Source organism: Podarcis erhardii (genome assembly GCF_964252035.2).
Source record: "Podarcis erhardii genome assembly, chromosome: Z".
Lineage (NCBI taxonomy): Eukaryota > Metazoa > Chordata > Lepidosauria > Squamata > Lacertidae > Podarcis > Podarcis erhardii.
In genome coordinates, this window is record NC_138504.1 from 44,900,007 (window position 1) to 44,927,202 (window position 27,196).

Genomic DNA, 27,196 nt, shown 5'->3' on the forward strand with positions numbered 1-27,196 from the left:
TGTAGTGTAAGTGGAATATGGGGTTGTCTGCTGGAAGGCCAGTGTAAGTGATAGACCCTTCTTTCTCTTGCAAATGTATGAGGTAACAGCACGGCAAGAAAGATCTGTTAAGGAGGTCTGCAGAGGAAGAACTTACACCAGCAATACTCATAGGTAGGAGGATGCCATGAAGGTAGCTTGGAAGCTTCAGCTGTAGCCCAGGTTTTAGCAAAGATGGGCCACAGAGAACAGGTCCAAATCAAATTATTAGTTAATTCCATCAGGCTGCAGAACTGAGGAACATAAGGGAAACAGGGCTGTTTCATCAGCTCTTCCGACAGACCAGCTGCCTTTGGCTCTCTCAACTGTCACCTAAAGGTAAAGGTAAAGGGACCCCTGACCATTAGGTCCAGTCGTGACCGACTCTGGAGTTGCGGCACTCATCTCGCTTTATTGGCTGAGGGAGCCAGCATACAGCTTCCGGGTCATGTGGCTAGCATGACCAAGCCACTTCTGGCGAACCAGAGCAGCGCATGGAAATGCCATTTACCTTCCCGCCGGAGCGATACCTATTCATCTACTTGCACTTTGACGTGCTTTTGAACTGCTAGGTTGGGAGGAGCAGGGACCGAGTAACAGGAGTTCACCCCATCACGGGGATTCAAGCCGCTTACCTTCAGATTGGCAAGTCCTAATTCATCAGGCTGCAGGGTAGAGGGAGGGAAGGGAAGCAGGGTTATTCCATTGGTTCTCCAAAGAGAGCAGCTGCCTTTGGTTTGCTCTCATCAGTCACCTAGCAGCAGCCATTCAATCAAGCTTTCTGAACTGCTTTTGTTGCTACTGGATATTTATAAGAACTTAGTAACTTTCCCTGCCCTCTTTGCATGCAAGCAATGTCAAAAGTGAGGAGACTGAGCAACAGCCACCACTTGCCTTGCATCCTCCCTCTGGGAATGTTCGAACACAATGTTTTTATATGCTCTTTCTGTTTTTAACAGATCTAGGTTTGCATTTGTATCTATATTTAGGATTGTTTTCATTTGAGCATTCTGCTGTCAGCTGCCTAAAGTGTTCTTTTTTAAAGCAGAAAGGTGGGATTAGAAATTGTCTTAATAGACAAAAGAAGCAAATATTGGGCTGGAAAAACAATATGGGAAAGTGTCTAGCAGATTCTCCTTGTCTGCCTTTATTTCTGCTCAGATGGAGTGGAGAAAGTTGACCTATTTAGGGGTGGTCCCTTATTTGTGGGATTCAGTTCCATGTGAGAATGGGCAAGCTCCATTCCTGTACATTTTAAAGTGGGTTTTTAATGCCCCACTTTCTCCTTTATTATATTACTGTTTTGTTTTAGATAGATATGGCTGGCCCACCCATGAGACAAAGTGAGATGACCACCTCAAATGTCAGCATCCACTGGGACACCAGATCCGGCCTGCAATGAATGCATTGCCCACCACTTGGCGAATAGAAGGTGCTGCTGGTCTCCTTCAACCATTATGGAGGAAATGGTGGTGGCTGCCCTCTGGGGTCTCCTGGGGTCTGCACCCACCTGGTGTAATTCAGAGCAGTCTCCCCATCTCTGGTGTCTACCTTTGATTACCACTTCAGCTGCTAGGTATGGTTAATTTGATATTCACCCTTGTTTCCAATGAAGATCTTAATTTTCCCTATGTTCCTCATGTTCATCTCTTCTTACCTGGTGGGGGCACGAATCACCATCAAGACATCAGGAGTCTTGAGCTGGCCTTGCTGCTGTTGCTTCTGCTCCTGCAGCAGCTGTTGCTGCTGTTGTTACTATAAATCACGTTTTTGTTTTTGCTTGGAAAGTTAATTTTAATAAGGAATTAGTTCCAGTTTCAGTTCGCCCCCTCCAAAAGGATTTAGTTCTTGGTCAAACTTGCACTCTCCAAAAAAGGACTAAACTCAGCTTGATCTATGAATAAATGATGGTATACAAATTTAATCAACAACAACAAATTTTGTTCCAATTAAATTCACAATTCATTCCCCTGGTTCTTAGCATCTTCTCCCCAGCCTTCAAAATTTTACAAGCTGCTCTTCTAAAGTTTAAAATATACTTAAGAAGACTACAAAAATGTCACTCAGTATATAATGAATGGGAAAGACTGTGGACAAAAAATATAAATTTCACAGCATGTTACCTAATAAGAGAGAACTATATGAAAATGCATCATAGATGGTACCAGAAAGGCTGGCAAAAATGAATAAAACATATAATAATAAGTGCTGGAGATGTAAGAAACAAAAAGGAACCTTTTACCATATGTGGTGGACATGCCCCCAAATTGGGAAATTTTGGAACATGATCCACGAAGAAATAAAGAAAATACTAAGAATATCATATAGTAAAAGGCCAGAGGCATTTCTTTTAGGAATTTTAAATGACGATATTCCAAAAGACAAAACTTAATTTTTCTTAAACATGACGTCTGCAGCAAGAATCCTGGTGGCTAAATGTTGGAAAGGGAATGAGTTACCCACTAGGGCAGAATGGTTATGTAAGCTTTCAGAATATTTAGAATTAGCCAAATTAAGTGAATTAAGTGAAAAAGGAATGGGACTGCCTAAAGGAATACCTTAAAAGCCAAGGTTCGAGGACAGAAATCTGGCTGAGTCTGGAATAACCTTTTGAAGTGAAAGGATAAGAAAGAGGGATTTATATCTAGATGCTAGGATAGAGATGATAAGGAAAACAGGAAAATAGGAAGATACAATGAGAGGTAAAGGATGTGTTGTGGGATTGGTGGAAGTCAGTGTGTGTTTTCCTTTTTAGTGTTTATATTATTAATTTGTAAGATTTGGATTTGTTTTTCATATGCTTGTTTTTGTGTATTGTTATTTTTCTTTTGTTGTTGTTGTGTGAAAAATACTAATAAAATTTACTATATTAAAAAAAAACAAAAATGTCAAAACACAGAGACAGTCTAATGTGAAAAGTGGCTTCATTTTTCTAACAATTATGATATTTAAGCTTAAACAGCAACATCACTTTTCAGATTGGTAAAAATGCTGACTGCTATGGCCACAGTCAAACACAGAGCTAAGTATGATGAATGCCCTATACATACATTACTGAACTAAAACTGAAATTAATCCCCCTCCAAAAAACTTTCATTACAAAATTCATGTTTACTTCACCCACTTCAGGTGTAATTCAAAGATTTTTTAATCAATTCAGTAAGTTAGTTAATCTGAATTAGCTCCTTTCAAGCACTATTTATATCTATATAATTGATATCATATATACAAATGTGTTATGTGTGTGTGTGAGGACACATACTGCTTTGTAGAGGTTTTATTGTCTTGTAAATCCCTTGAGAAGCGATCTACAAATCACATAATATATTTGAATATTATGATGAGTGCATTGTATGTTGCATGCTTGTTCATGTATGTTTGTAATTATGTGGAATTAAAAATGTAATTTGTTAAATAATACATCACATAAATTTATTAAAGAATACATCAAAAGGAAGGGAAGAAAGAAACACAGTACATAATGAAAGAACATAAGAACTGCTGGATCAGGGCCACGAGTGATCTAGTCCAGCATCCTGTTCTGACAAGAGGCCAAGTCTGTGGGCAAACAGCATTCAAGCACAAGAGCTCTCTCCTTTCCTGGTATTCAGAAGCACCGCCTACAGCTGTGGAGGACAGAATGACAGAACTCCATAGAATGTGCAGCTTAACCCACTGTCTAATCAGCCAAGGGGAAATCACATGGTAAAACGCAACTTCCTCTTGGCATTCTGTAGTCATCATGCCTTCCTAACTTCATTTACCAGCAACACGAACCCTGCCTAAGAGAACGCCACTGAGCTGTTCTGTTTTCAATTTCACTTCCTTCTTCCAGTGCGTCTCTCTAGATGCAGCTCTCTACCCTTCATGGCTATTACTAGGCCTCGTGTGGCAATGCAACACTCCTTTTGTTAATGTTGTTTTTTCTCTCTCTTCAAACTGTGTGTTTCTTTCTTTCCACTGGAAGATGCCCAGGAATGGTTGCCTCTGCCCTTCACTGATCATCACATTCTCTTTGGCTGTGTTTTTCCAGTCCCAGATGATAATCAGAAGCCTCAACCCCTGCTTGGAGGTAGGTGTGCTTTTGAAATATGAGCTGATGTTTCTTCTGGACAGTGCCAGCCATTAGGCAGAGTGAAGCAGCTGATTTTTAATGTCAATTGTCCTAGTGTTCTTACTGCGATTAGAAGAGAGATAAGCACCTGTAGGATTTTCAGCCTCAGCTGTTGGAACAACACAGCTGCGCTTAGATACTCTAGGCACAATGACTTGGGGTGTGCATGCACAAAGGCATAATGTACTGGTTTGCCTCTGTGAAACAGAGGTGTAGGAAGCTGGCTTGTACTGACTCAGACCACTCTGATCAATCTAACTCAGTAATTTCCACATTGACTGGCAGGAGGTCTCCAGGATTTCAGGGAAGGAATCTTGCCCAGTCCTACCTGGAGATGCCAGGGATTGAATTTAGAACTTTTTGCATTGCTTGGGGATTGGACTAGATGGCACTTTGAGTTCTTTCTAACTCTGTATTTCTATGATTCCATGAATGCAAAGCAGGTATTTTGCCACTGAGCCTTCCTCTGGAATCTTTTCTCTCCTCCTGCCGATATCTCTGAATCTCTTGACTCAGAGTGCTAGGTTTTTTTTTTCCTTTTGTAAACCAAAGTGGTTGGAAACAGGGGTGTGTGTGTTTATGCAAATATTAAAGCCTTCTTGTACCCAGTTTCTCCTAGTGCCCATCAGTGAGGATTCTAAGGGGCCAAAGAAAGCACAGATTCATTCTGGTTGTAGTGAAATAGCAAGGCTGTGCATACGACATTTAAAGTACATTCCAAGCTGGGGTGCCGGGTATGAGGCTTCAGCCCCCTCAATATTTTGAGGCAGGGGGCAGAACCCCCCCCCTCAATATTGAGGGGAATGCCATCCCCTGACACCCTTGGGTGAGCACTGAGTGGGGGTGACGAGTGATTTATGCCCTCCACACACACCCGCCTCAGTCACCAGAGCATCCTGGCAGGCACCTACATGTCCCGGCAGGTGTGGCCTTATGGGGGGCATTGTCTTGTGCGTGTGACATCATGCATACATGACAACTCTCCCATGTGGGGCCCAGCTCAGTGTGCCTGATGTAAAGCACATGACTTCCCCTGCAGAACACTAGTTTGTTAAGGGTGGTGGGAATTGTAGCTCTGTGAAGGCTAAACTATTTTTCCCAGAATTTTCCAGGGGAAGTCATGTGTTTTAAATGTCTTTAAATCTATGATGTGTTTGTAGCACTTCTTCTGCCCCAGTGCTTTACTGCCTTGCCCTTCTCACTCTCCCTCTTGGTTAAGTCATTGTGATGGCTGTGACAGAAGGTAAAGTAGTAAGTCTTGTCCCACTGACCACTGTTGTGCAGATTGTTGCTTGGTCATTCCTAAAAATTAGGCATGTCTTCCTCATTCTCTGTAGCATCTTTATAAACACAGTTTTATTGAAATGACCTGTTCATGTTTCAGGTGATCCCAGGTATCACTTACAAATGCATGGAGCTGAACCTCAGTGCTATTCCACCAGATATTCCAAATTCCGCCCAGAGCCTGGATCTCAGCTTCAACCCACTGGGAATCCTGACCTCAAATTATTTCTCACCACTCTTCGCACTGAAGTTTCTGGACCTCACTAGGTAAAGTAGTGTATTTTTATTGCTGAGACCACTGGCCCAATTGGCTTCATGTCATGTTGAGAGCCAATGACAACAGATGCAAAGCTGGTGCAAATGTAACAGTTGGTACAAACATTGCAGCATCTGCTACATAAAGCTACTGGGATGGGGGTCTCCAGGCATGTCTGTATGGTTCTTGGGACTCTTCCCATGACCCTGCTTTCCACCCTCCAGAAGTTTTTTATATAGCTGCAAATTGTGCTTAAGCTTTGATAATGCTTCTTGCTTGCTTGGATGGAGGCAAGAGGCATGTGAATGTATAGAAACAGGCCTACTGTGCAGAAGGTAAAATTTACATTCTTTTGCTCTCCCTACTTCTGCATTCACCACTTAATCCACCGCTTGAAGGTTGCCGGGAAAGGAATATGGCCCTTGGCCGGAAAAACACGATGTTTATGATATTTATGAATTACGAATCATGAATCATGATTTATGATTGACGATTTACGATTCATGATATTTATGAATTATGAATTATGATTCATGATTTGCAATTCATGATACTTGTGATTTTTGATTCCTGATATTTATGAATTATGAATCATGAATCATGAATCATGAATCATGAATCATGAATCATGAATCATGAATCATGATTCATGATTCATGATTTAGGATTCATGATATTTATGAATTATGAATTACAAAACACGATTCATGATTTAGGATTCAAGATATTTATATTTATGAATTACGAATCATGAATCATGATTTATGATTGACGATTTACGATTCATGATATTTATGAATTATGAATTATGATTCATGATTTGCAATTCATGATACTTGTGATTTTTGATTCCTGATATTTATGAATTATGAATCATGAATCATGATTCATGATTCATGATTTAGGATTCATGATATGTATGAATTATGAATTACAAATCACGATTCATGATTTAGGATTCATCATATTTATGAATTATGAATTACAAATCACGATTCATGATTTAGGATTCACGATATTTATGAATTAGGAATTACAAATCACGATTCATGATTTAGGATTCATGATATTTATGAATTATGAATTACAAATCACGATTCATGATTTAGGATTCACGATATTTATGAATTATGAATTACAAATCACAATTCATGATTTAGGATTTAGGATTCATGATATTCATGAATTATGAATTACAAATCATGATTCATGATTTAGGATTCACGATATTTATGAATTATGAATTACAAATCACGATTCATGATTTAGGATTCATGATATTTATGAATTATGAATTACAAATCACGATTCATGATTTAGGATTCACCATATTTACGAATTACAAATCATGATTCATGATTTAGGATTCACGATATTTATGAATTACAAATTATGAATTATGAATTATGAATTATGAATTATGAATTATGAATTATGAATTATGAATTATGAATTACGAATCACGATTCATGATTTAGGGTTCAAGATATTTATGATATTTATGAATTACGAATCATGAATCATGATTTATGATTGACGATTTACGATTCATGATATTTATGAATTATGAATTATGATTCATGATTTGCAATTCATGATACTTGTGATTTTTGATTCCTGATATTTATGAATTATGAATCATGAATCATGAATCATGATTCATGATTTAGGATTCATGATATGTATGAATTATGAATTACAAATCACGATTCATGATTTAGGATTCACGATATTTATGAATTAGGAATTACAAATCACGATTCATGATTTAGGATTCATGATATTTATGAATTATGAATTACAAATCACGATTCATGATTTAGGATTCACGATATTTATGAATTATGAATTACAAATCACGATTCATGATTTAGGATTTAGGATATTTATGAATTATGAATTACAAATCATGATTCATGATTTAGGATTCACGATATTTATGAATTATGAATTACAAATCACGATTCATGATTTAGGATTCATGATATTTATGAATTATGAATTACAAATCACGATTCATGATTTAGGATTCACCATATTTACGAATTACAAATCATGATTCATGATTTAGGATTCACGATATTTATGAATTTTGAATTATGAATTATGAATTATGAATTACGAATCACGATTCACGATTCATGATTTAGGATTCACGATATTTATGAATTATGAATTACAAATCACGATTCATGATTTAGGATTCACTATATTTATGAATTATGAATTATGAATCACGATTAATGATTTAGGATTCACAATATTTATGAATTGTGAATTACGAATCACGATTCATGATTTAGGATTCACGATATTTATGAATTAGGAATTACAAATCACGATTCATGATTTAGGATTCATGATATTCATGAATTATGAATTACAAATCACGATTCATGATTTAGGATTCACGATATTTATGAATTATGAATTACAAATCACGATTCATGATTTAGGATTCAAGATATTTATGATATTTATGAATTACGAATCATGAATCATGATTTATGATTGACGATTTACGATTCATGATATTTATGAATTATGAATTATGATTCATGATTTGCAATTCATGATACTTGTGATTTTTGATTCCTGATATTTATGAATTATGAATCATGAATCATGATTCATGATTCATGATTTAGGATTCATGATATGTATGAATTATGAATTACAAATCACGATTCATGATTTAGGATTCATCATATTTATGAATTATGAATTACAAATCACGATTCATGATTTAGGATTCAAGATATTTATGAATTAGGAATTACAAATCACGATTCATGATTTAGGATTCATGATATTTATGAATTATGAATTACAAATCACGATTCATGATTTAGGATTCACGATATTTATGAATTATGAATTACAAATCACGATTCATGATTTAGGATTCAGGATTCATGATATTCATGAATTATGAATTACAAATCATGATTCATGATTTAGGATTCACGATATTTATGAATTATGAATTACAAATCACGATTCATGATTTAGGATTCATGATATTTATGAATTATGAATTACAAATCACGATTCATGATTTAGGATTCACCATATTTACGAATTACAAATCATGATTCATGATTTAGGATTCACGATATTTATGAATTTTGAATTTTGAATTTTGAATTTTGAATTTTGAATTTTGAATTTTGAATTATGAATTATGAATTATGAATTATGAATTATGAATTATGAATTATGAATTATGAATCACGATTCACGATTCATGATTTAGGATTCACGATATTTATGAATTATGAATTACAAATCACGATTCATGATTTAGGATTCACTATATTTATGAATTATGAATTATGAATCACGATTCATGATTTAGGATTCACAATATTTATGAATTGTGAATTACGAATCACGATTCATGATTTAGGATTCACGATATTTATGAATTAGGAATTACGAATCACGATTCATGATTTAGGATTCATGATATTCATGAATTATGAATTACAAATCACGATTCATGATTTAGGATTCACGATATTTATGAATTATGAATTACAAATCACGATTCATGATTTAGGATTCATGATATTTATGAATTATGAATTACAAATCACGATTCATGATTTAGGATTCACCATATTTATGAATTACAAATCATGATTCATGATTTAGGATTCACGGTATTTATGAATTATGAATTATGAATTATGAATTACGAATCACGATTCACGATTCATGATTTAGGATTCACGATATTTATGAATTAGGAATTACAAATCACGATTAATGATTTAGGATTCACTATATTTATGAATTATGAATTACGAATCACGATTCATGATTTAGGATTCACAATATTTATGAATTGTGAATTACGAATCACGATTCATGATTTAGGATTCACGATATTTATGAATTAGGAATTATGAATCATGATTCATGATTTAGGATTCACAATATTTATGAAATATGAATTACGAATCACGATCCATGATATATGATTCGTGGTATTTATGAATCATGAATTATGAATCATGAATCATGAATCATGATGTACTATTACTGATATTTATGAATTATGAATTATTTTATGACATGATGCGTGATATTTATGAATTATGAATTAAGAATTATGAATTGTGGTTATTTATGGTTCCTGATTCCTGAGTCCTGATTCATGAATCATGGTATTTATGATATTTTTGATATTCATGATTTATAATTTATAAATTGTGAATTGTGAATTGCATTTATCAATTATGAGTTATGATTTATGAATTACTTTTTATGAATCATGATTTATGAATTATGATTTATGATATAATAAACCACAGAGCCTAGGGCTTGCCAATCAGAAAGTTGGTGGTTTGAATCCCTGCGACAGGGTGAGCCCCCATTGCTTGTTCCCTGATCCTGCCAACCTAGCAGTTTGGAAGCACGTCAAAGTGCAAGTAGATAAATAGGTACCACTCCGGTGGGAAGGTAAACAGCATTTCCATGCTCTCTTCTGGTTTTGCCAGAAGCAGCTTAGTCATGCTGGCCACATGACCCGGAAGCTGTATGCCAGCTCCCTCGGCCTACAGAGCGAGATAAGCACGCAACCTGAAAGTCGTCTGCAACTGAACCTAACGGTCAAGAGTACCTTTATCTTTACCTACCCTGCTTATCTGACTGAGCTTCTCCTTACAGTTGGTTGGGGTGTATGTGAGCAGGACAAACAAGGGCTTGCCTTATCTTTGTGGTGAGGGTAAATTCCACTAATTTCTGGTGTGTGTGGAAGTATATAATCCTGGTGGTGGCACAGGAATTCAACCTCCTCCAAGATCCTGTATTTGCTACTACTACAAGCCGTGGCTAGTTTTCAACCATTAGCTCAATCTCAGGAGCATAATAGAAGGGAAAAAATGGATGCTCCCACAGGCCAGTGGGGACCAGCTTGCTATGTTTCAATATATGCTGTAAGCCACCAAGAGTGGCTGGGAAAATCCAACCAGATTGGTGGGTATTATTATTACTAATAATCCCACTCCCCACCACAACAATGCATCTGGAATAATGCTACATCATTATGAGCACTGCTCCAACCAACAAAACTTATTGTTTGAGGGGGCTTCTGAGATTTTTTGAGTTTGAAAGCTAAATTATCCCACAAACAGTCCTGATCTGCTGGGCAGATAAGGGATAAGGCAACCTCTCAAGTGACCTGGTCCTGGGCTGTATAAGGCATCATACATTACTACCAACACCTTGAACTTGGCCCAGTAGCCAAATGGCAGCCAGTGCAAATCCCCCAAGCCAGGTGTTAAATGTTGGCAGTTGGTTTCCCTGCAGCTGCAGCCTCTGGACTAATCCCATGCATAGCCTCGCAGAGGAAAAGGCAGTGATCCAAAGGAGTTCCCTTTGGAGTTTTCCTGAATTGCAAGGGTTTGGACTAGTCACTAGATGATCCTGGGGGTCCCGCCCAACCCTACATAAAATAAAATGGTGCAATAAAATGGTGGCCTGCTTGTATAGACAATCCTCATTTTGTGCTCCATCTTCCTTGGGACAGCTCTTTAGATATTTGAAGATGGCTATCATATCTCCTCTCACTCTTCTCCTTCATAAGGCTCGGTTTCCAGACCCTTGACCATCTTGGTTGCCCTCCTCTGCAGACATTTCAGCTTATCAATATCCTTCTTAAATTGTGGCACCCAAAACTGTACACAGTATTCCAGCTTGTTCTGACCAAGGCTGAATAGAGCGGGACTATGATGTCAGCTGATCTGGACATTATAATTCTGTTGATGCAGAATATTTTACACCCCCACCTCCAATCACTGCTTCCATGGTCATGAGTAGTGACAGGGATTACCCTTATCTCCCTTGAAAAGTACAAAGAAATCAATTTGGAAGAATGACATAACTTCCCAGTTGCTCTTTCAGCTCTATGAGTTTTTCAAGGTTCAGATTCATTCTGATGGATCTGAATTTTGCCCAGATACTTTGGAATAGTGAAGGGGGGATGTACACATAACATACACATTTTCTCTGTTTGTGGAAGGTTAAGAGATGGAACCAGAGGGAATGACAGCCTCAGCATTTCCCAAAAAGTCCAAATGTGCCCATGAGCTTAAAGAGGTTGATGGCTGCATGGAGCCCATGAGCAGCCCCCTGTTTTCAGATTCTCTTCTTTTTCCCCCAACTATAGATGCAACATCCAGAATATCGAAGACAATGCCTTTGCTGGTCTATGTAACCTTTCTGTCTTGATCCTGACTGCCAATCCTCTCCATTTCCTGGGTGCAAGAGCTTTTCATGATTTGACATCCTTGAAAAGACTGGTAGCTGTACAAACTGAACTATACTCCCTGGAAAACCTGCCCATTGGACAATTGACATCTCTCCAAGAACTGAATCTGGGAAACAACTACATTGATTCATTGAAGCTTCCTGAATATTTTTCCCGCCTACTATTTCTAAAGTTTTTGAACCTCCAAGCAAACAAGATATCTTCCATTTCGGTAGGAGATTTGGATGCACTGTCAAGCCAGAACCTCACACTTGTGCTATCTAAGAATGACATAAAACATATTGAGGTAAATGCCATTGCAGGACTTCACCTTCAGAAACTATCTTTGAGAGGCTGCTTTGAGAGTAGCACCATTATGCAAGCCAGCCTTCAGAATCTGACTGGTTTATATGCCAACAGTTTAGTGTTAGGAGAATATAGGAACATTAAGAAGCTGCAGACTTTCAGTAAAGGTATCTTGGATGCCCTATGTCATATGCGCTTGCAGGAGATAACTCTCATCTGCACTAATGGTGATGTTGACAATACAGATGACCTCTCTCTTTGCTTGAACAACTTCTCCACTATACGACTGGTAGATACCTACATAAAAGACGTGTCAAATTTCCCAGAAAACTCAAGCATACGCCATCTTGAATTCAGGGACTCCAGATTTAGACAGGTGCCTTCAGTGAGGTTGTCTTCCTTGAAGGAGCTAAGATCACTTCACATCACCCGCACCAAACAGCTTGTTGAATTTGAGGAGGACTTTCAGGGACTGCAGAAGCTCGAGACCCTGGATCTCAGTCAGAATGCGCTTACTGCTGACCTTTGCTGGCTCTGCCTCAGAAAAGGGGTTCCAAACTTGAAGTATTTGAATCTTAGCTTCAATGTTAGAATCAGTTTAGAGCCTGAGTGCTATGGCCTCCCCAAACTGGAAATGATGGATTTACAACATACCACACTCAGTGGAGCAGGAGAGGTCCCTGTTTTTCTGTGCCTTCCAAATCTCATCTACCTTGATATTTCACACACCCACACAAATATTCAGTCAGAATGTACATTTTGTGGGTTGAAAAGTCTGCAAGTGCTGAAAATGGCTGGCAACACCTTTGAAAACAATAAGTTGCTTAACACCTTAAAGAACCTCAGCAGTCTGCAAATCTTGGACATTTCCAATTGTCGGCTGCAATATCTCTCCCTTAACAGCCTAGCCAGCCTCCATGAGCTCCGCGAACTGAACATCAGTCATAACAAGCTCCTGGGCCTCCATCCAGAGGCCTATGTCCACCTCCAAGCCCTCACTATCCTGGATTTCCATAGCAACCAGTTGTCTGTTTTAACAGAGAAGGATCTACAGAATTTGCCCAGCAGCCTGAAGAATCTGGACCTCTCTCAGAATCTTTTTGATTGCTCCTGTGAGAACTTGCATTTCTTGCAGTGGGCCAAAGAGAACAGGAACCTCCTCCGGCATGTTGAAAACATGACCTGCCACAGCCCCAAGCACTTAAGAGATGCCCGTCTGATGAATTTTGACCTAGCTTCTTGCCGTGTCAGTACAGCCACAGTGGCTATCTCAATGACCATTTCTGTGGTTCTAGTCTTATCTTTGATTCTGGTTTATAAGTACTATTTTCACCTGTATTATTTGGCAGTGTTGCTTGGTGGACGCCGTCGCTCTGCTGAGGAGGACAATGTCTACGATGCCTTTGTCATTTACTCCAGCAGAGACCAGGAGTGGGTGAGACGGGAGCTGGAGGAAACTCTAGAAATGGGAGTGCCTAGCTTCCGCCTCTGCTTCTTCTATCGCGATTTCATCCCTGGAGTGCCTGTCATCACCAACATTATCAAACAAGGCTTCCAGAGCAGCCGGAAAGTCATCACTGTTGTCTCTAGTCACTTCCTGGAGAGCCGATGGTGTAACTTTGAGCTCGAGGTAGCTCAGTCTTGGCAGCTGCTGGACAGCAAAGCCAGTATGATCTGGGTTGTTCTAGATGGGACGGACAAAGCAGTTCTGCAGCGGAAGTTGGGCCTGTTCCGCTACTTGCGGAGGAACACCTATTTGGTGTGGAAGGACTCTGAGTTGAACCGGCATATATTCTTGAGACAGCTGCGGTCAGCCTTGCTTAATGGCTAAACATGGACAAGGAAGAACTGAAGCTAATGTTAGTAGGTTAATGTTAGCAGGCTAGGGCCATATCTCAATATTTCTGTTGCCGTGAGCCAGCCACCAAATCAGGGCCAATGCTTTGCTGGCTGAGGCAAAGGACAAGATGGTACGCTCCACCAAGTCACATGCAGAAAGCAACTGGATAGGTAGTGGAATTGTACTCCAATACTGGTGAAAGGACTGTGACTTCCACTGCAGTTGAGGGCAGCAGGAAAACATAAAGTGTACAAGGCAGGCCACTCTCAGCTCCATCCACTCTCTGCCCCTCAGCATCTGCCAACTGAGGCAGATGCCTCACTCTGCCTCATTGTAGGGCCCTCCCTGCACCAAGTGAAGGCAATGTTTGAGAACAAATGTTATGAAGGGTTGCTTTATTGAGCCTGGAATAATTTCCATCTGGGAAGCAATGTGATGCACTACTAATGTCCTTATTTACTGGGGGCAGTCTCTATTCCTTGACTCGGTTGAATTTATGTTTCTTTCCCTCCCCATTTCTTTGCCTTTGGGGATGCCGTTTATAGGTTTTCAGTGGGGGCTAGTCCATTTGGGCAGATGGAGCATGGCCCCACCAACCTCTGTGAGCCCTCAACTTGACCCCACCTGCCTGCTTTCTGGTTTACAACCTGTCCAGGGGGGAGCACTGCCTGCCAGCTTCCTCCTCCTCAGTCTCTGTGTTATCCCACTTGCAGAACTCAGCAGGGAGGAGGATGGAGAGGATAGGCAGAGCTTTATCTAGAGATGCTTTCTGCCCCACCAGTCCAGTGGGCACTACCTCCTGCTGTTGCTTATCCTCCATGGCTCAGCACCCTCCCCATAATCCCTAGTATGTGTCTGTGTGTGTGGAGGGGAATGGCTCCCTGTTTCTAGCATGGATATAAAAACGTGAACATGAACTTTTAGTGGGAAGCTACTGTTTTGCACACCCAGCTGCTGAGGTATATTTTTGAACTGTTGATACCATATTATCACTCACTCCTCCATAGTATATCTTTACTCTGATGAACAAACACACTTTCGGCTTATAAATTCATGGGATGCAGCCTATTGCTGAGTATATCAATGCACAAGGCAGAGTAGAGCCTTCAGCAATGTGTATAATGATATTTCAGGGTGCAGGGTAGAGACCTTGGCATGGTAATAGGGATGCTACCAAGGTGTCACTATTCTGATCAGTAAAATTCTGGAGGATGTGCAGGGTCAGTGGGTGGGGGACAGGGGAATGTTCTGGTTGGATGACCCTAATAAAAGAATTTAGTCTTTATCCTTGGGGAAATTATCTGTGTATGTGGTGTGGAATCTTTAAGAGGGGGAAGAAGAACATGGTGCCTTTCACTTTGCCTCCCATCAGCCCCAGCCAGCATGGCTAGTGGTCAAGTATGATGGGAATTGTAGTGCAACAGCACCTGGAGGTCCAGAGGCCCAGATGTCCCCTTTCCCTGCCATAAGGATACCATTTCAGAAGCTACACCCACTGGCCCATCCCTCACCTGAACAGTCTCTTCCTCCACCTCTGATATGACCTGTGTGCCCTTCTCCATCTCTGAGGGCTCTGACCTTTCCTCTGCCCTGGTTCCTGCCTCATGGGTGGTGCCAAAACCCATAACTGCCCCCCTCTTCTGGGTCAATCCATGACTTGCTGAAAATGAAACAAAAATGAGTTGAATTGTGTATTACTAACAATAATAAATGGGAAGCAAAGAGAGAGTAAGACAGGCTCCTTTATTTATTCAAGGTTCTATATCGTCTATGCCTAGTAAAAGGAAGAGGGAATAAGATTATTATTATTTTTTGGTGAGGGGTATGTAGCCATAGGCCTGGAGTAGACGTGGTCCCCATCCCTACCAACAATATGGCTGTCACACTCCTGTTTCATGGGAGGTAACCAATGGTTCCCTATTCAGGTGCTTTGTGGAAACAGAGTTGCTTCATGAGACATTGTACAGGAAATAAACAACAAACAAACAAAAATATATGACTTTCCCCAAGGGCAGTGTTTATTTGTTCATTACAGCAAATAGGTTTTTGAAAAGAAGTGTTTTACTGTGTTTTGATCTGCTTTTTAACTTATTGTTGATTTTAAATAGTTTTGAATGTTTTAAATAGTTATTTTATAATGCTTGTAACTGATATTCTTTTTGTAAACAACTCTGAGGTTTTATTATAATCCAGCGCTGTATTAATTTGTGAAATAAATAAATAAATAAATAACACAATGAATTAGAAAAGGAGTATGCCTCTTCTAAAATGTAGAATTCTTCTTCCAAAATGACTGTTGCCACCCACAGCATTCCCCCTTTAATAAGTATTATTATTATTATTATTATTATTATTATTAATCACCTTCTAATCTGCTAATCAAGTTAATCAAAATGTGTTCAGTGGAATAATCCAATGAATTAACCAGCTCAACACCTCAGCCCTCATCATCTGGTATTTAGTGCTGTGGCATCCATGGTCTGTTTGTGGGCGTCCCAGTAAGAAGTATCTGCTGGGGTGTTCTGAGATCATGTTGCTGCTCTGAATGGGTCTTTGATCTGATCCAGTGGCTGATCTTCTTTTCTGCTTAAAGTGAAGTAAACAAGGACATTGCTCAAGGTCCTTATGACTGAGGAAAGAAGAGAAAGCTTAGGACAATGTCAATATTAGCCTGGATTTCAGAAGCTACAGCTTTAAATTAAGGAACAAAAGGTAGGGGAGAATCAGTTTGCTCCCGAAAATGACTGCACAGGCATCTTTCTCTCCCTCCCTCCCTCCCTCCCTCCCTCCCCTTCCTCTCTCTGTGGGTCCTTGACAAACAATTCACAGTGTAAATATACTTCTGCCTCAAATCACACTGTCCTAAGATTCTTCTTCCTTTTTTTGTATTATCATTATCATAATGGGGTTCTGAAAGCCTGAGAGCAGCTGGGAGAATGATAATAAGAGTTTACGATGGACGTGTTGTTTATAGGGTAAGTGTTTGCTGAATACAGAACCAGGCTACAGTGAGTCGCTTGGGACCATATTGTGTATTGCAATACACAACGAAAGGCAGATGAGCACATTCAGAAGACCAAGCTGGAGGGTGGGGGATAGGGACAGGGGAATGATTGTTTGTTTCATTTGTTATAGATCTCCATTTCATAAAAATACAGCAAGACGTTATGCAGCACACAAAATTGCAGTAAGATAAAACAATCAATAAAACATTAAAAAAAGAAGAAGGAAAAAAACCATCAATAAATACAAGTTTGTAAAAAGAAATTCACATCTCAAAGGCCTGTCTGGTATAATGCTGCTTTTCCCCCCTGCTGGCAGGGAGATTCAAAGGGCAGGGCCTGCCACTGTAGAGGCTCAATTCCTAGTAAAGGCCAACCAAACCTCTGCCATATTGGGAACCACAATAAGTAGTTGACAAACTTAATGTGAGGAAACAGTGTGATGCAGGAGCAAAATAGGCTAGTTACAGTTCTAGGCTGCATCAACAGAAGTTTAGCGTCCATATCAAAGGAAATAATAGTTCCATGCTATTCTGCCTTTGTCAGACCCCACATGGAGTGTTGTGTCCAGTTCTGGGCACCACAGTTTAAGAAGCATATTGACAAACGGGAACATGTACAGATGGGGATGACCAAGATGATAAAGGATATTCTAACTAAAGCAGAGGCTCCCAAACTTATTTTGCCTACCACCCCCTTTTCAGGAAAAAAAAAAATACTCAGTGCCCCCTGGAAATCCACCTTATTTAAGCAAACAAACAGAACGATGCAGTGACAAATTTACACTCTTTTATGTTTCTATACTTGTACCTATGTCCTACCACACAGTAAAGAAAGATGTTGTAAATAAGACACATCAGTAAGTGCCATTACACAACAGATGTAACATGTGTAAATGGTTTTTCAAAACTGGGAAAGGAGGTGGCCTAGGTACCCCTTATTTTTATTCAGCACCCCCCAATTGTACCCAAGGCTACTACAGTACCCTTGGACTGTTCCAGTGCCCTCCAGAGGGTGGTATCACCCACTTCGGGAAACACTCAACTAAACAATAGGGAGAAATTTATGATAGTAAGAACTGTTTGAGAGTGGAATGGACTGCCTCAGAAGGTGGTAGAATCTCCTTCATTGGTGGTTTTTAAAGAAAAGTTGGGTGGCCATTTGTCTGGGATTCTTTGGCTGTGGTTCCTTCATTGCAGGTGGTTGGGATACTTGACCTTTGGGGTACATTCCAACTCTACCATTTTATGATTCTAAGTGCCCCATCGAAGGCTCTCGGGGATTGAGGTGGCACAAAAGGGTTCAGGTAGTCCTTAAAGCACTTTAGGCTTAAGTTGTTTTGGCTTTTTGCAGATTAACACATACCTGGCCTGGCAGCAAATTGACAACACATGCATGACTGAATGCTCCACAAATCAAAAATCTTCTGCCAATGAGAAGCTACAAAGCTAGGGAGATTGGTTCTTTTCTAGGGACAGATCAATCCATTAGTTTTGGTTCCTCTCAGTTTCTAATTTTTCAGATCCTAAATTCAGTGCTCCAGGTTTTGTACTTTTAAAAAAATGCCTGTATGAAAATATGTCAGCAAGGATTCTATCTGTCATTAAACAATTTGTCTGGAGGTGAGAACTACTTGTCAGACATTGCCTCTCCCCTCCTGACCAATACATTGATTCCCTGGGTTCTGTCTAAGTGTCTCTGTGCATGGGTACTTCCAGAGCTCACTTGCAATTAGCCCCATTGCCAAAGCCTAGGCAGTCAGAGTAGATGTCTACTCTTTTCTTTGAGGGTGGAAAATACATGTTTTAGGACCCACCCTCTTCTTTCTACTGTAGATTGTGTTAACTGATTTTGATATTTTTCAGTTGCATTGGCCATCAGCTTGGATGGCTTTAAAAGACAGATTCATGGAGGATGAAACTAGCATGATGTCTATGTTCTGCCTCCAATGTCAGGGGCACCACTGGCGGAGGAAGAGGGGGTGGGGGGAGTGCACTGCCCCCGGCACCACGATCATGGTGGTGTGCTATCACGGCTGCCCCTCTGCGCTGGGCACCACGCCCCCAAGATGTGCACCACACCCCTGCGGACGGCATGCCATGCCCCTGGGACACGTGCCATGCCCCATGCAGGTGGCATGCCAAGCCCCCTGCTTTCCACCCCCAGTGCCGGAGCATGAAGCTCTGCCGTTGAGGGGCACTATTTCTCTGAATACCAGTTGCTGGGACTCACAAGGGGTCAGGGAGCTGTTGGGTCCTGCTGGTAGGTTTCCCACAGGAATCTGGTTTGCATCTGGTTGGTGAAAACAGGATTCTGGACTAAAAGGGGCATTGGCGTAACCCTGCAGACTCTTCTTATGCTGTCACTCCCCTTGGGATTTTATGGCGAAAGACTGAAAACAAAATTAAATAATACTAACAACAATAATAGCAGCCCTTTACATGTTGAGATCTTGATCACATTTGTTTTGAAATAAAAGATTACTGTGAAACTTAGGAACTTTTTTTCCCTAAGAAAAGCAATATGTAACTATTCTAAACTAGCAGGGAGGGCCTAGCACGTCCTGGGAACTTTTAGAAACAAACAAACAAAAATAAATCTGATTTTTTAAACGGTTAGTGTAATTTGTTAATTTGGACCTGTCACCCAAAGGATTGGGTGAAGTCATGCCAAAGTCACATTTTGGTGTGGCATCTTAATTCAAAACATCAACCTAAGAACCCATCCACCCCCAACACCTCGTGAGTCCTCAGGTCAAGTTTGGTGATGATATCTCAAGAGGTGGCTGAACCTATTCAAAAAATGGGCAAAGTCACACACTAAAGTAATGTTTTTAGTCCATCATCTTGATTCAAAATGGCACATGGCATCCAAATTGTCTATGAAGAAATCCTTGTACTGAGTTTGGTGACAATATATCAAGAGGTGGATTAACCTGCAAAGAACATGCAGACAAACCAAAATACATAGTAGATAAAATAAGTTTTGCTGGGACTCATAGACCCAGAGAAAAGGATGCAGGTGGTTGTGGGAGAGATATAGATAGCCTTTGCTGTGCTAGCTAGCTATGCAGGGGTAAACCTTTTCAGCTGTTGAGAAGCAAGCCATGGTTTTTCTCCATCAGTTATGAAAGAGAAGGTTCCTTTCTTTATTTCAAATATTCTTTAAGCCCTTTGGAATGATCTGCCCCGAATGTAGGAGATTAGACATAATTCCCCTGTCAATGCTTGCTTCTGACTAGCTGACAACTTATGCCTTCAGAGATCCCCTAAACTCATGGCTGAATATATTAGACAGAGGACAAGGGATGGGTACCAATTAGGATGGGAGAGAAGCAGGTAGATTTTCTAGCAGCTGGATATTCAGTTCAATGTAATCACATGGAACAATGGCCAATGTGTATTTCCTCCTTCCTTGTCAACCAGAAATGGGGGCAGTGAAGGACAGGATTGGCTTTAAGGAACAACTGGATAGCAAATTATTATACTATCTGGCCACTGATGCCCCATGGAGCATGACCTGATCTAACCTCCATTCTGGCAGTTTGAATATATTCACCCCTGCTAACACCAGTTTTGTCTCAATGCTGTGTTGTCCTGGGATGGGAAACATGTAGCCCTCTAGATCTTGTTGGACAACACCATGACCAATGGGATGACAGGAGTTGTAGTCCAAAAACATCTGGAAGGCCACAGGCTCCCCACCCCTGGACTATAAGGGGGGTGGGTCAGAAACTTTGCCTTGTAACTCAATGGTACAGTACAAGCTTTGGCTGAAAAGTCCTAGGTTCAATACTCATAGGATCATAGACCTGGAGAGTTGGAAGGGATCCCAAGGGTCATCTAGTCCAACCCCCTGCAATGCAAGAATTTCAACTACAGCATCCATGACAAATGGCCATCCAACCTCTGCTTAAAAACCTCCAAGGAAGGAGAGTCCACCACCTCCCAAGTGAGACCATTCACTCTTGAACAGTTCTTACTATCATATGTTTCTTACTTCCTGATGTCAGAACCTCCTTTCTTGTAACTTGAAGCCATTGGTTCAAGTCCTACTCTCCAGAATCGGAGAAAACAAGCTTGCTCCATTTTGCTTGGGACAGCCCTTGAGATATTTGAAGATGGCTATCATATCTCCTCTCAGTCTCCTCTTTTCCAGGCTAAACAAACCCAACTCCTGTAGCCATTCCTCATAAGGTTTCCAGACACTTGATCATATTTGTTGCCCTTCTCTTCACACGATCCAGCTTGTCAATATCCTTTTTAAACTGTGGTGCCCAGAACTGGACACAGTATTCCAGGTGTGTCCTGGATCAGGGTCTACTTAAAGGGCCAGGTGCCAGCAAAGAAGCTGATGAGGCCTGGCAGCCCACCATACCTGGCCATCTCATTTCAGATGGAATGGGGCACCAGTGTCACTTCCCGATGACCTGGAAGCGACAGGTCCCCCTTTCCAGGGGAAAACTGGGGGGGGGGGGATGCAGTCCATGCCTAGAGTGCACAGGACAAACAGAAAACCAGTTGGACCTGTGCTTTCTAGGCATGGGACAAGCGGAAGTATGGACAAGCTGTTGCATCAAGCAAGCATTATGCTACACTTCCCAGTGCTTTTCACTATCCTATGCCTTACTGAAACAAGTCCAAGGTCACATCCAGTGCTTTTTTTCTGGGGGTACGCGTACCCCTAAACATTTTCTGAATCTTTGTACAGTGGACAGTGAATCTTTGTACAGTGGGTTGCGAATTGGCACTTCTGCGCATGCGCATGCGCAACCACCGAAACCCAGAAGTAACCCGTTCTGGTACTTCCGGGTTTCAGCGGTCCGCAACCCCCCCAAAAAAACGCAACCTGAAGCGTCTGTAACCCGAAGTATGACTGTACTTTTGTCCATTTACTGTATTTATTTTTCCCAATTTGAACTATAAAATGGTGACTTTCTTGAGTCAAAATGAGAGTACCCCTAAACATATTTTTTAAAAGCACTGGTCACATCTACACCATAGTTTAAAGCACTTCCATAGTCACAGCTCCCCCCAAAGAATCCTGAGAGCTGTACTGACAAGGGTGCTGGGAATTGTTACTCTGTGACAAACAGAGCCACTCCTAGGATTCTTTGGAGGAAAGCTTTAAGCATGCTTTAAATGTATGGTGTAGATGTGACCCAATTTTGGATGGGGAAGTGAGTGTGTTGTACAAGAGCTATAAACAAACTTTAATTGTGCAACCTGAATTTGTTAGAATGTTCTTGAACACAGCAATGGTCTGAAAGCACTCCAGAATACTTGGGTACTCTAGTATTGGTCTCCTCTTTGCTTTTGGGTGCTGTGGTAGCACCCAGACAATCTGATAAAATATATTTTTGTCACATTCATCTGCTGACATGATTCCTTAAAAAAGAGAGGGGAAAAACCTCCTCACTGTATGGATATCAAATACAATGATATAATTGGTCCCCAGATCCTACAGGGTAAATTACCTTGGGACAGAAGCCACCAAACTCAATATTCCGAAGACCAGTCAAAAGAAAGGCAGCATTTAAAAAATAAAAAAACTCCTCTCCAAAGAGTGATGTTAACACTGGCAGGCTTTTAGTTGAGGGTGGGTTTAAAAAAATAAAAAATAAAATCTGGAGAGCTTATGTTGCTGACCCAGTTTTTGTAAATACACACACTCAGCGCCACAATCCCCATCGTTAATAAGTCTGTGGCATCGAAAGCAGGTTTTGATGTAAAGTGAAGCTGGCAGGGGAGTTGAGCAACCTCTGTGCTTCTTCTTTAGCTGTGCCAAGATTGCACTCAAGGTGGCTTCAACCTTCAGTAAGACTTGTCGTTATTTTTATCCACATGTATATGTATCTAGAGATCCACAGAGTCTATGCTAATAGTGGCAATCTCAATTCTCCAGTTCTCTGATCCTTATGTAGCCCAAATACTACCATTCACACACATGAGAGAGGAACCACCATGCCTTGCAGAAGTAAAATAATCCCAAACCCTTAGGAGGTACTCCCACCCCATCCACACCAAATAATACTTTAATAGGTAAGAATGGGTGAATTTGTCCAGTCCAGGTTCTAATTGTTTTCAGTCTTAAATTTAACTCTCCATATTTCTGCAGTTATTTGAATAATTTTTTTTTTTTTTAAAAGTGAAAATTTTTCAGCATTTTTGTGCTAATTTCCTCTAAAATGTACATTTTGGTATGCACAGGCAGCCTGCATGCATTTCATTCATTCATTCTTTTTATTTACATGCTGCTTTACCACAAAAAAGATCATGCGCAAAGGATTCATTTCAAATTCATTTCTTTTTTTAAAAAAATAATATTTATTGCTTTTAAACCTTACAAACAAGAATAAAAAGAAAAGGAGAAGAAAAAAAGGAAAAAAAAAACAAAGAAAAAACAATTCAATACAATATATAAACAATACACCACACAACATTAACGCATTAAACTAAACAAAACAGAACAAAGACAATTTAAAAACATACATCATACCATTCCAATGCCCTATCCTTCATTCCCTTGTTTCATCGACTTCCTCTCACCTCCCTTTTTGTATTCCACTTCTATTAATTGTTTCAACAAATCCTTTCCATCTTTCACTATTTTCTGTCATATAAATATCTTAACTTATTTTAACCTTATTTTCCATTAATACTATAATACTTATTTATGCTTAACTCCTTATAACACTTCCACTAAAGCCATACAATTTCATTCCAACATTTTTCTAACACTCATTAATTTTACCGTATTTCTATAAATAAACTTTAAACTTTTTCCAATCTTCTTCCACCGTCTCTTCTTCTTCTCCCTGGTCTCAGACTCTGCTAGTCATTTCCGTCAAATCCATATAGTCCATCAATCTGGTGATCTTCTATCCGAGGCTCTTAACTCTTTTCCAGGTCCCTTCTGCAAGTCTTCTTCGTATACTTTGTCTTCTGCTGATCTTGTTGTTAATTTCCTTCCTTTGATGCTGAAGAGTAGGTCTCGGGGGAGCTCCAACCTAGCAATGTTTTTATTCCTTCTCGACATGTCATCCACATCTCCGTGGTTAAAACAATTATAACAATTTCAAAGGCTCCCTCTAGAGGAAACAATTTCTGTTTGTATCAATCCTTTTAAGCACAGTTCAAGCAGTAAGATTAGTTTCAATTTTCAACTACTTTTACTCCTTTTTAAGCGCAGAAGGAGACAATGGAAACAATGTATTTCTCTTATTTAACTAACTGTCACAGTCAATGAACTTTCCCAAAAACGTCCGTCTTACTAGCAGTCCGTTTCTGGGTTCAGAGCGGTGGTAATTCAACTTTCTTCACTCTCTCCTGCAGGCTTACACGATCCAAAAATTCCCCCCTCTTCTCCTGCCTCCAAGGTGGGTTTAATGATTTTAGCCGTTGGAAGTTTAATCCTTTACATAGGACTTTCCAGGACTTTAGCTTGCAAATTCTTTGCTTCAATCTATTTACAAAAGGGGAAGGCGGACTTTCTGTTTGAAACTTCCCCGTTTCGGTGCCAAATTAAGACGTTTAAAAATCCAATTTTCCGTTCTACTCACGGGTAGTTGTTTAGAATCAAATTGTCCACAGGAAAAAGTCAGCGCTCTCCGGCAACAGTAATGCGGCTTCACTCTGTGAAAGAAGCAGTCAATTCGAAGCACCGCGCCACTCACCCCACATCGCTCCGGATCCCCGAAACCGGGTCTCCCCACGAGTAGGGGAGGCGCAAAAGGTGCTGGCTGAATCCCATGTCCACAGGCTTCTCCCGCCTGTGATTTTTAATGGGTCTCCGCCTTCACCGTGGTGGCAAGACCCTGAATTCCACGGAACAAATTCCTCCCGATCAGAGGAATTCTGCCATTGCCAGAGGCGCTAACCCGGAAGTCCCATTTCAAATTCATTTCAACACCCCTCCCATTATGTTGCTCACCTGCTGCCCTCCTGCCCACATACCAATATAATACCAATATAATAACATACAAAAAAACCCCATATTCCAATACAGTGGTACCTCGGGTTACAGACACTTCAGGTTACAGAGGCTTCAGGCTACAGACTCTGCTAACCCAGCAATAGTATCATAGAATCATAGAATCATAGAATCATAGAATCATAGAATCATAGAGTTGGAAGAGACCACAAGGGCCATCGAGTCCAACCCCCTGCCAAGCAGGAAACACCATCAGAGCACTCCTGACATATGGTTGTCAAGCCTCTGCTTAAAGACCTCCAAAGAAGGAGACTCCACCACACTCCTTGGCAGCAAATTCCACTGTCGAACAGCTCTTACTGTCAGGAAGTTCTTCCTAATGTTTAGGTGGAATCTTCTTTCTTGTAGTTTGGAACCATTGCTCCGTGTCCGCTTCTCTGGAGCAGCAGAAAACAACCTTTCTCCCTCCTCTATGTGACATCCTTTTATATATTTGAACATGGCTATCATGTCACCCCTTAACCTCCTCTTCTCCAGGCTAAACATGCCCAGCTCCCTTAGCCGTTCTTCATAAGGCATCGTTTCCAGGCCTTTGACCATTTTGGTTGCCCTCCTCTGGACACGTTCCAGTTTGTCTGTGTCCTTCTTGAACTGTGGTGCCCAGAACTGGACACAGTACTCCAAGTGGGGTCTGACCAGAGCAGAATACAGCGGCACTATTACTTCCCTTGATCTAGATGCAATACTCCTATTGATGCAGCCCAGAATTGCATTGGCTTTTTTAGCTGCCACGTCATACTGTTGGCTCATGTCAAGTTTGTGGTCAACCAAGACTCCTAGATCCTTTTCACATGTACTGCTCTCAAGCCAGGTGTCACCCATCTTGTATTTGTGCCTCTCATTTTTTTTGCCCAAGTGCAATACTTTACATTTCTCCCTGTTAAAATTCATCTTGTTTGTTTTGGCCCAGTTCTCTAATCTGTCAAGGTCATTTTGAAGTGTGATCCTGTCCTCTGGGGTGTTAGCCACACCTCCCAGTTTGGTGTCATCTGCAAATTTGATCAGGATGCCCTTGACTCCATCATCCAAGTTGTTGATAAAGATGTTGAATAAGACCGGAAAGGAATAAAAAATTGCTGGAGCAGAAAACACCCTGGTGGCTATCACCAATTGATATTTTAACAATTAAAAAATCAAATCTTGAGGGGGAACGGTGGACATATGAGGACCTACTAACCAAAACAGAATCCGGGTGGAGGATTAGACCATATGAAGAAATAAAAAATAAGTTGACTGGTTGGATTCAATATCATCAAATAAATTCAATATGGACGGAAGACAAAAAGATTGGAATAAGTGAGAAAAAATCCAGATTCCAGATTGAAATAATAGAAAGTAAAACAAAATTACTATCAAAAATGTACAACCAGTTGCTTGAGTGGGACACCAAGGACGAGGAAGTAAAGGAGGTGATGGTGAAGTGGGCGGTAGATCTAGGGTATAACATAGAATTTGATAAATGGGAAGCTTTATGGCGCAAAGATATGAATTATTCAGCATGCACGACACTCAAAGAAAACATGTACAAGATGATGTACAGATGGTACATAACGCCGATAAAATTACATAAAATTTATAGAACAGGTGATAAATTGTGTTGGAAATGCAAGAACAAGGAGGGCGAATTCTTCCACATGTGGTGGACGTGCGAGATTCTCAAAAAATTTTGGGAATCTATTTATAATGAATTAAAAAAAATTCTCAAATATACGTTTGTCAAAAAGCCTGAAGCCTTCCTGCTGGGGATAATTGGCAAGGATATCAAAGAAGAAGATAGGACCTTTTTCCAATACGCAACAGCTGCCGCTAGAACCCTCATAGCACAGTGCTGGAAAACACCAAAAATCCCAACATTAAAGGAGTGGCAATTTAAATTATTGGATTATTTAGAATTGGCAAAATTGACACAAAAAATAAGAAATCAAAAACGTACAAAATTTAGTAATGAATGGGATAAATTTAGAACATATATGGAAATAGAGATAAGGGGTACATCAAAATGTTAATCAGAAATATATATGTATCAAAAAAAAAAAAAATCACAGTAGGCATGAGATAACGCTTACTACGTTACAAATGTCATTTTGGAATAGATACAGCAGATAGACAACTAAGATAACATTATCCG

The 27,196-nt window shown here is 40.1% G+C and overlaps 1 protein-coding gene across 1 annotated transcript; it reads left to right on the forward strand.

Moving 5' to 3' along the window:
- Positions 1-3,793: 3,793 nt before the first annotated feature.
- TLR4 (toll like receptor 4) lies at positions 3,794-15,359 on the forward strand. The gene is made up of 3 exons (XM_081847563.1): positions 3,794-4,090; positions 5,517-5,683; positions 11,848-15,359. Exons 1-3 carry the CDS (start codon positions 3,986-3,988, stop codon positions 14,063-14,065), a joined length of 2,490 nt encoding a protein of 829 aa, XP_081703689.1. The 5' UTR covers positions 3,794-3,985; the 3' UTR covers positions 14,066-15,359.
- The last annotated feature ends 11,837 nt before the right edge of the window (positions 15,360-27,196 follow it).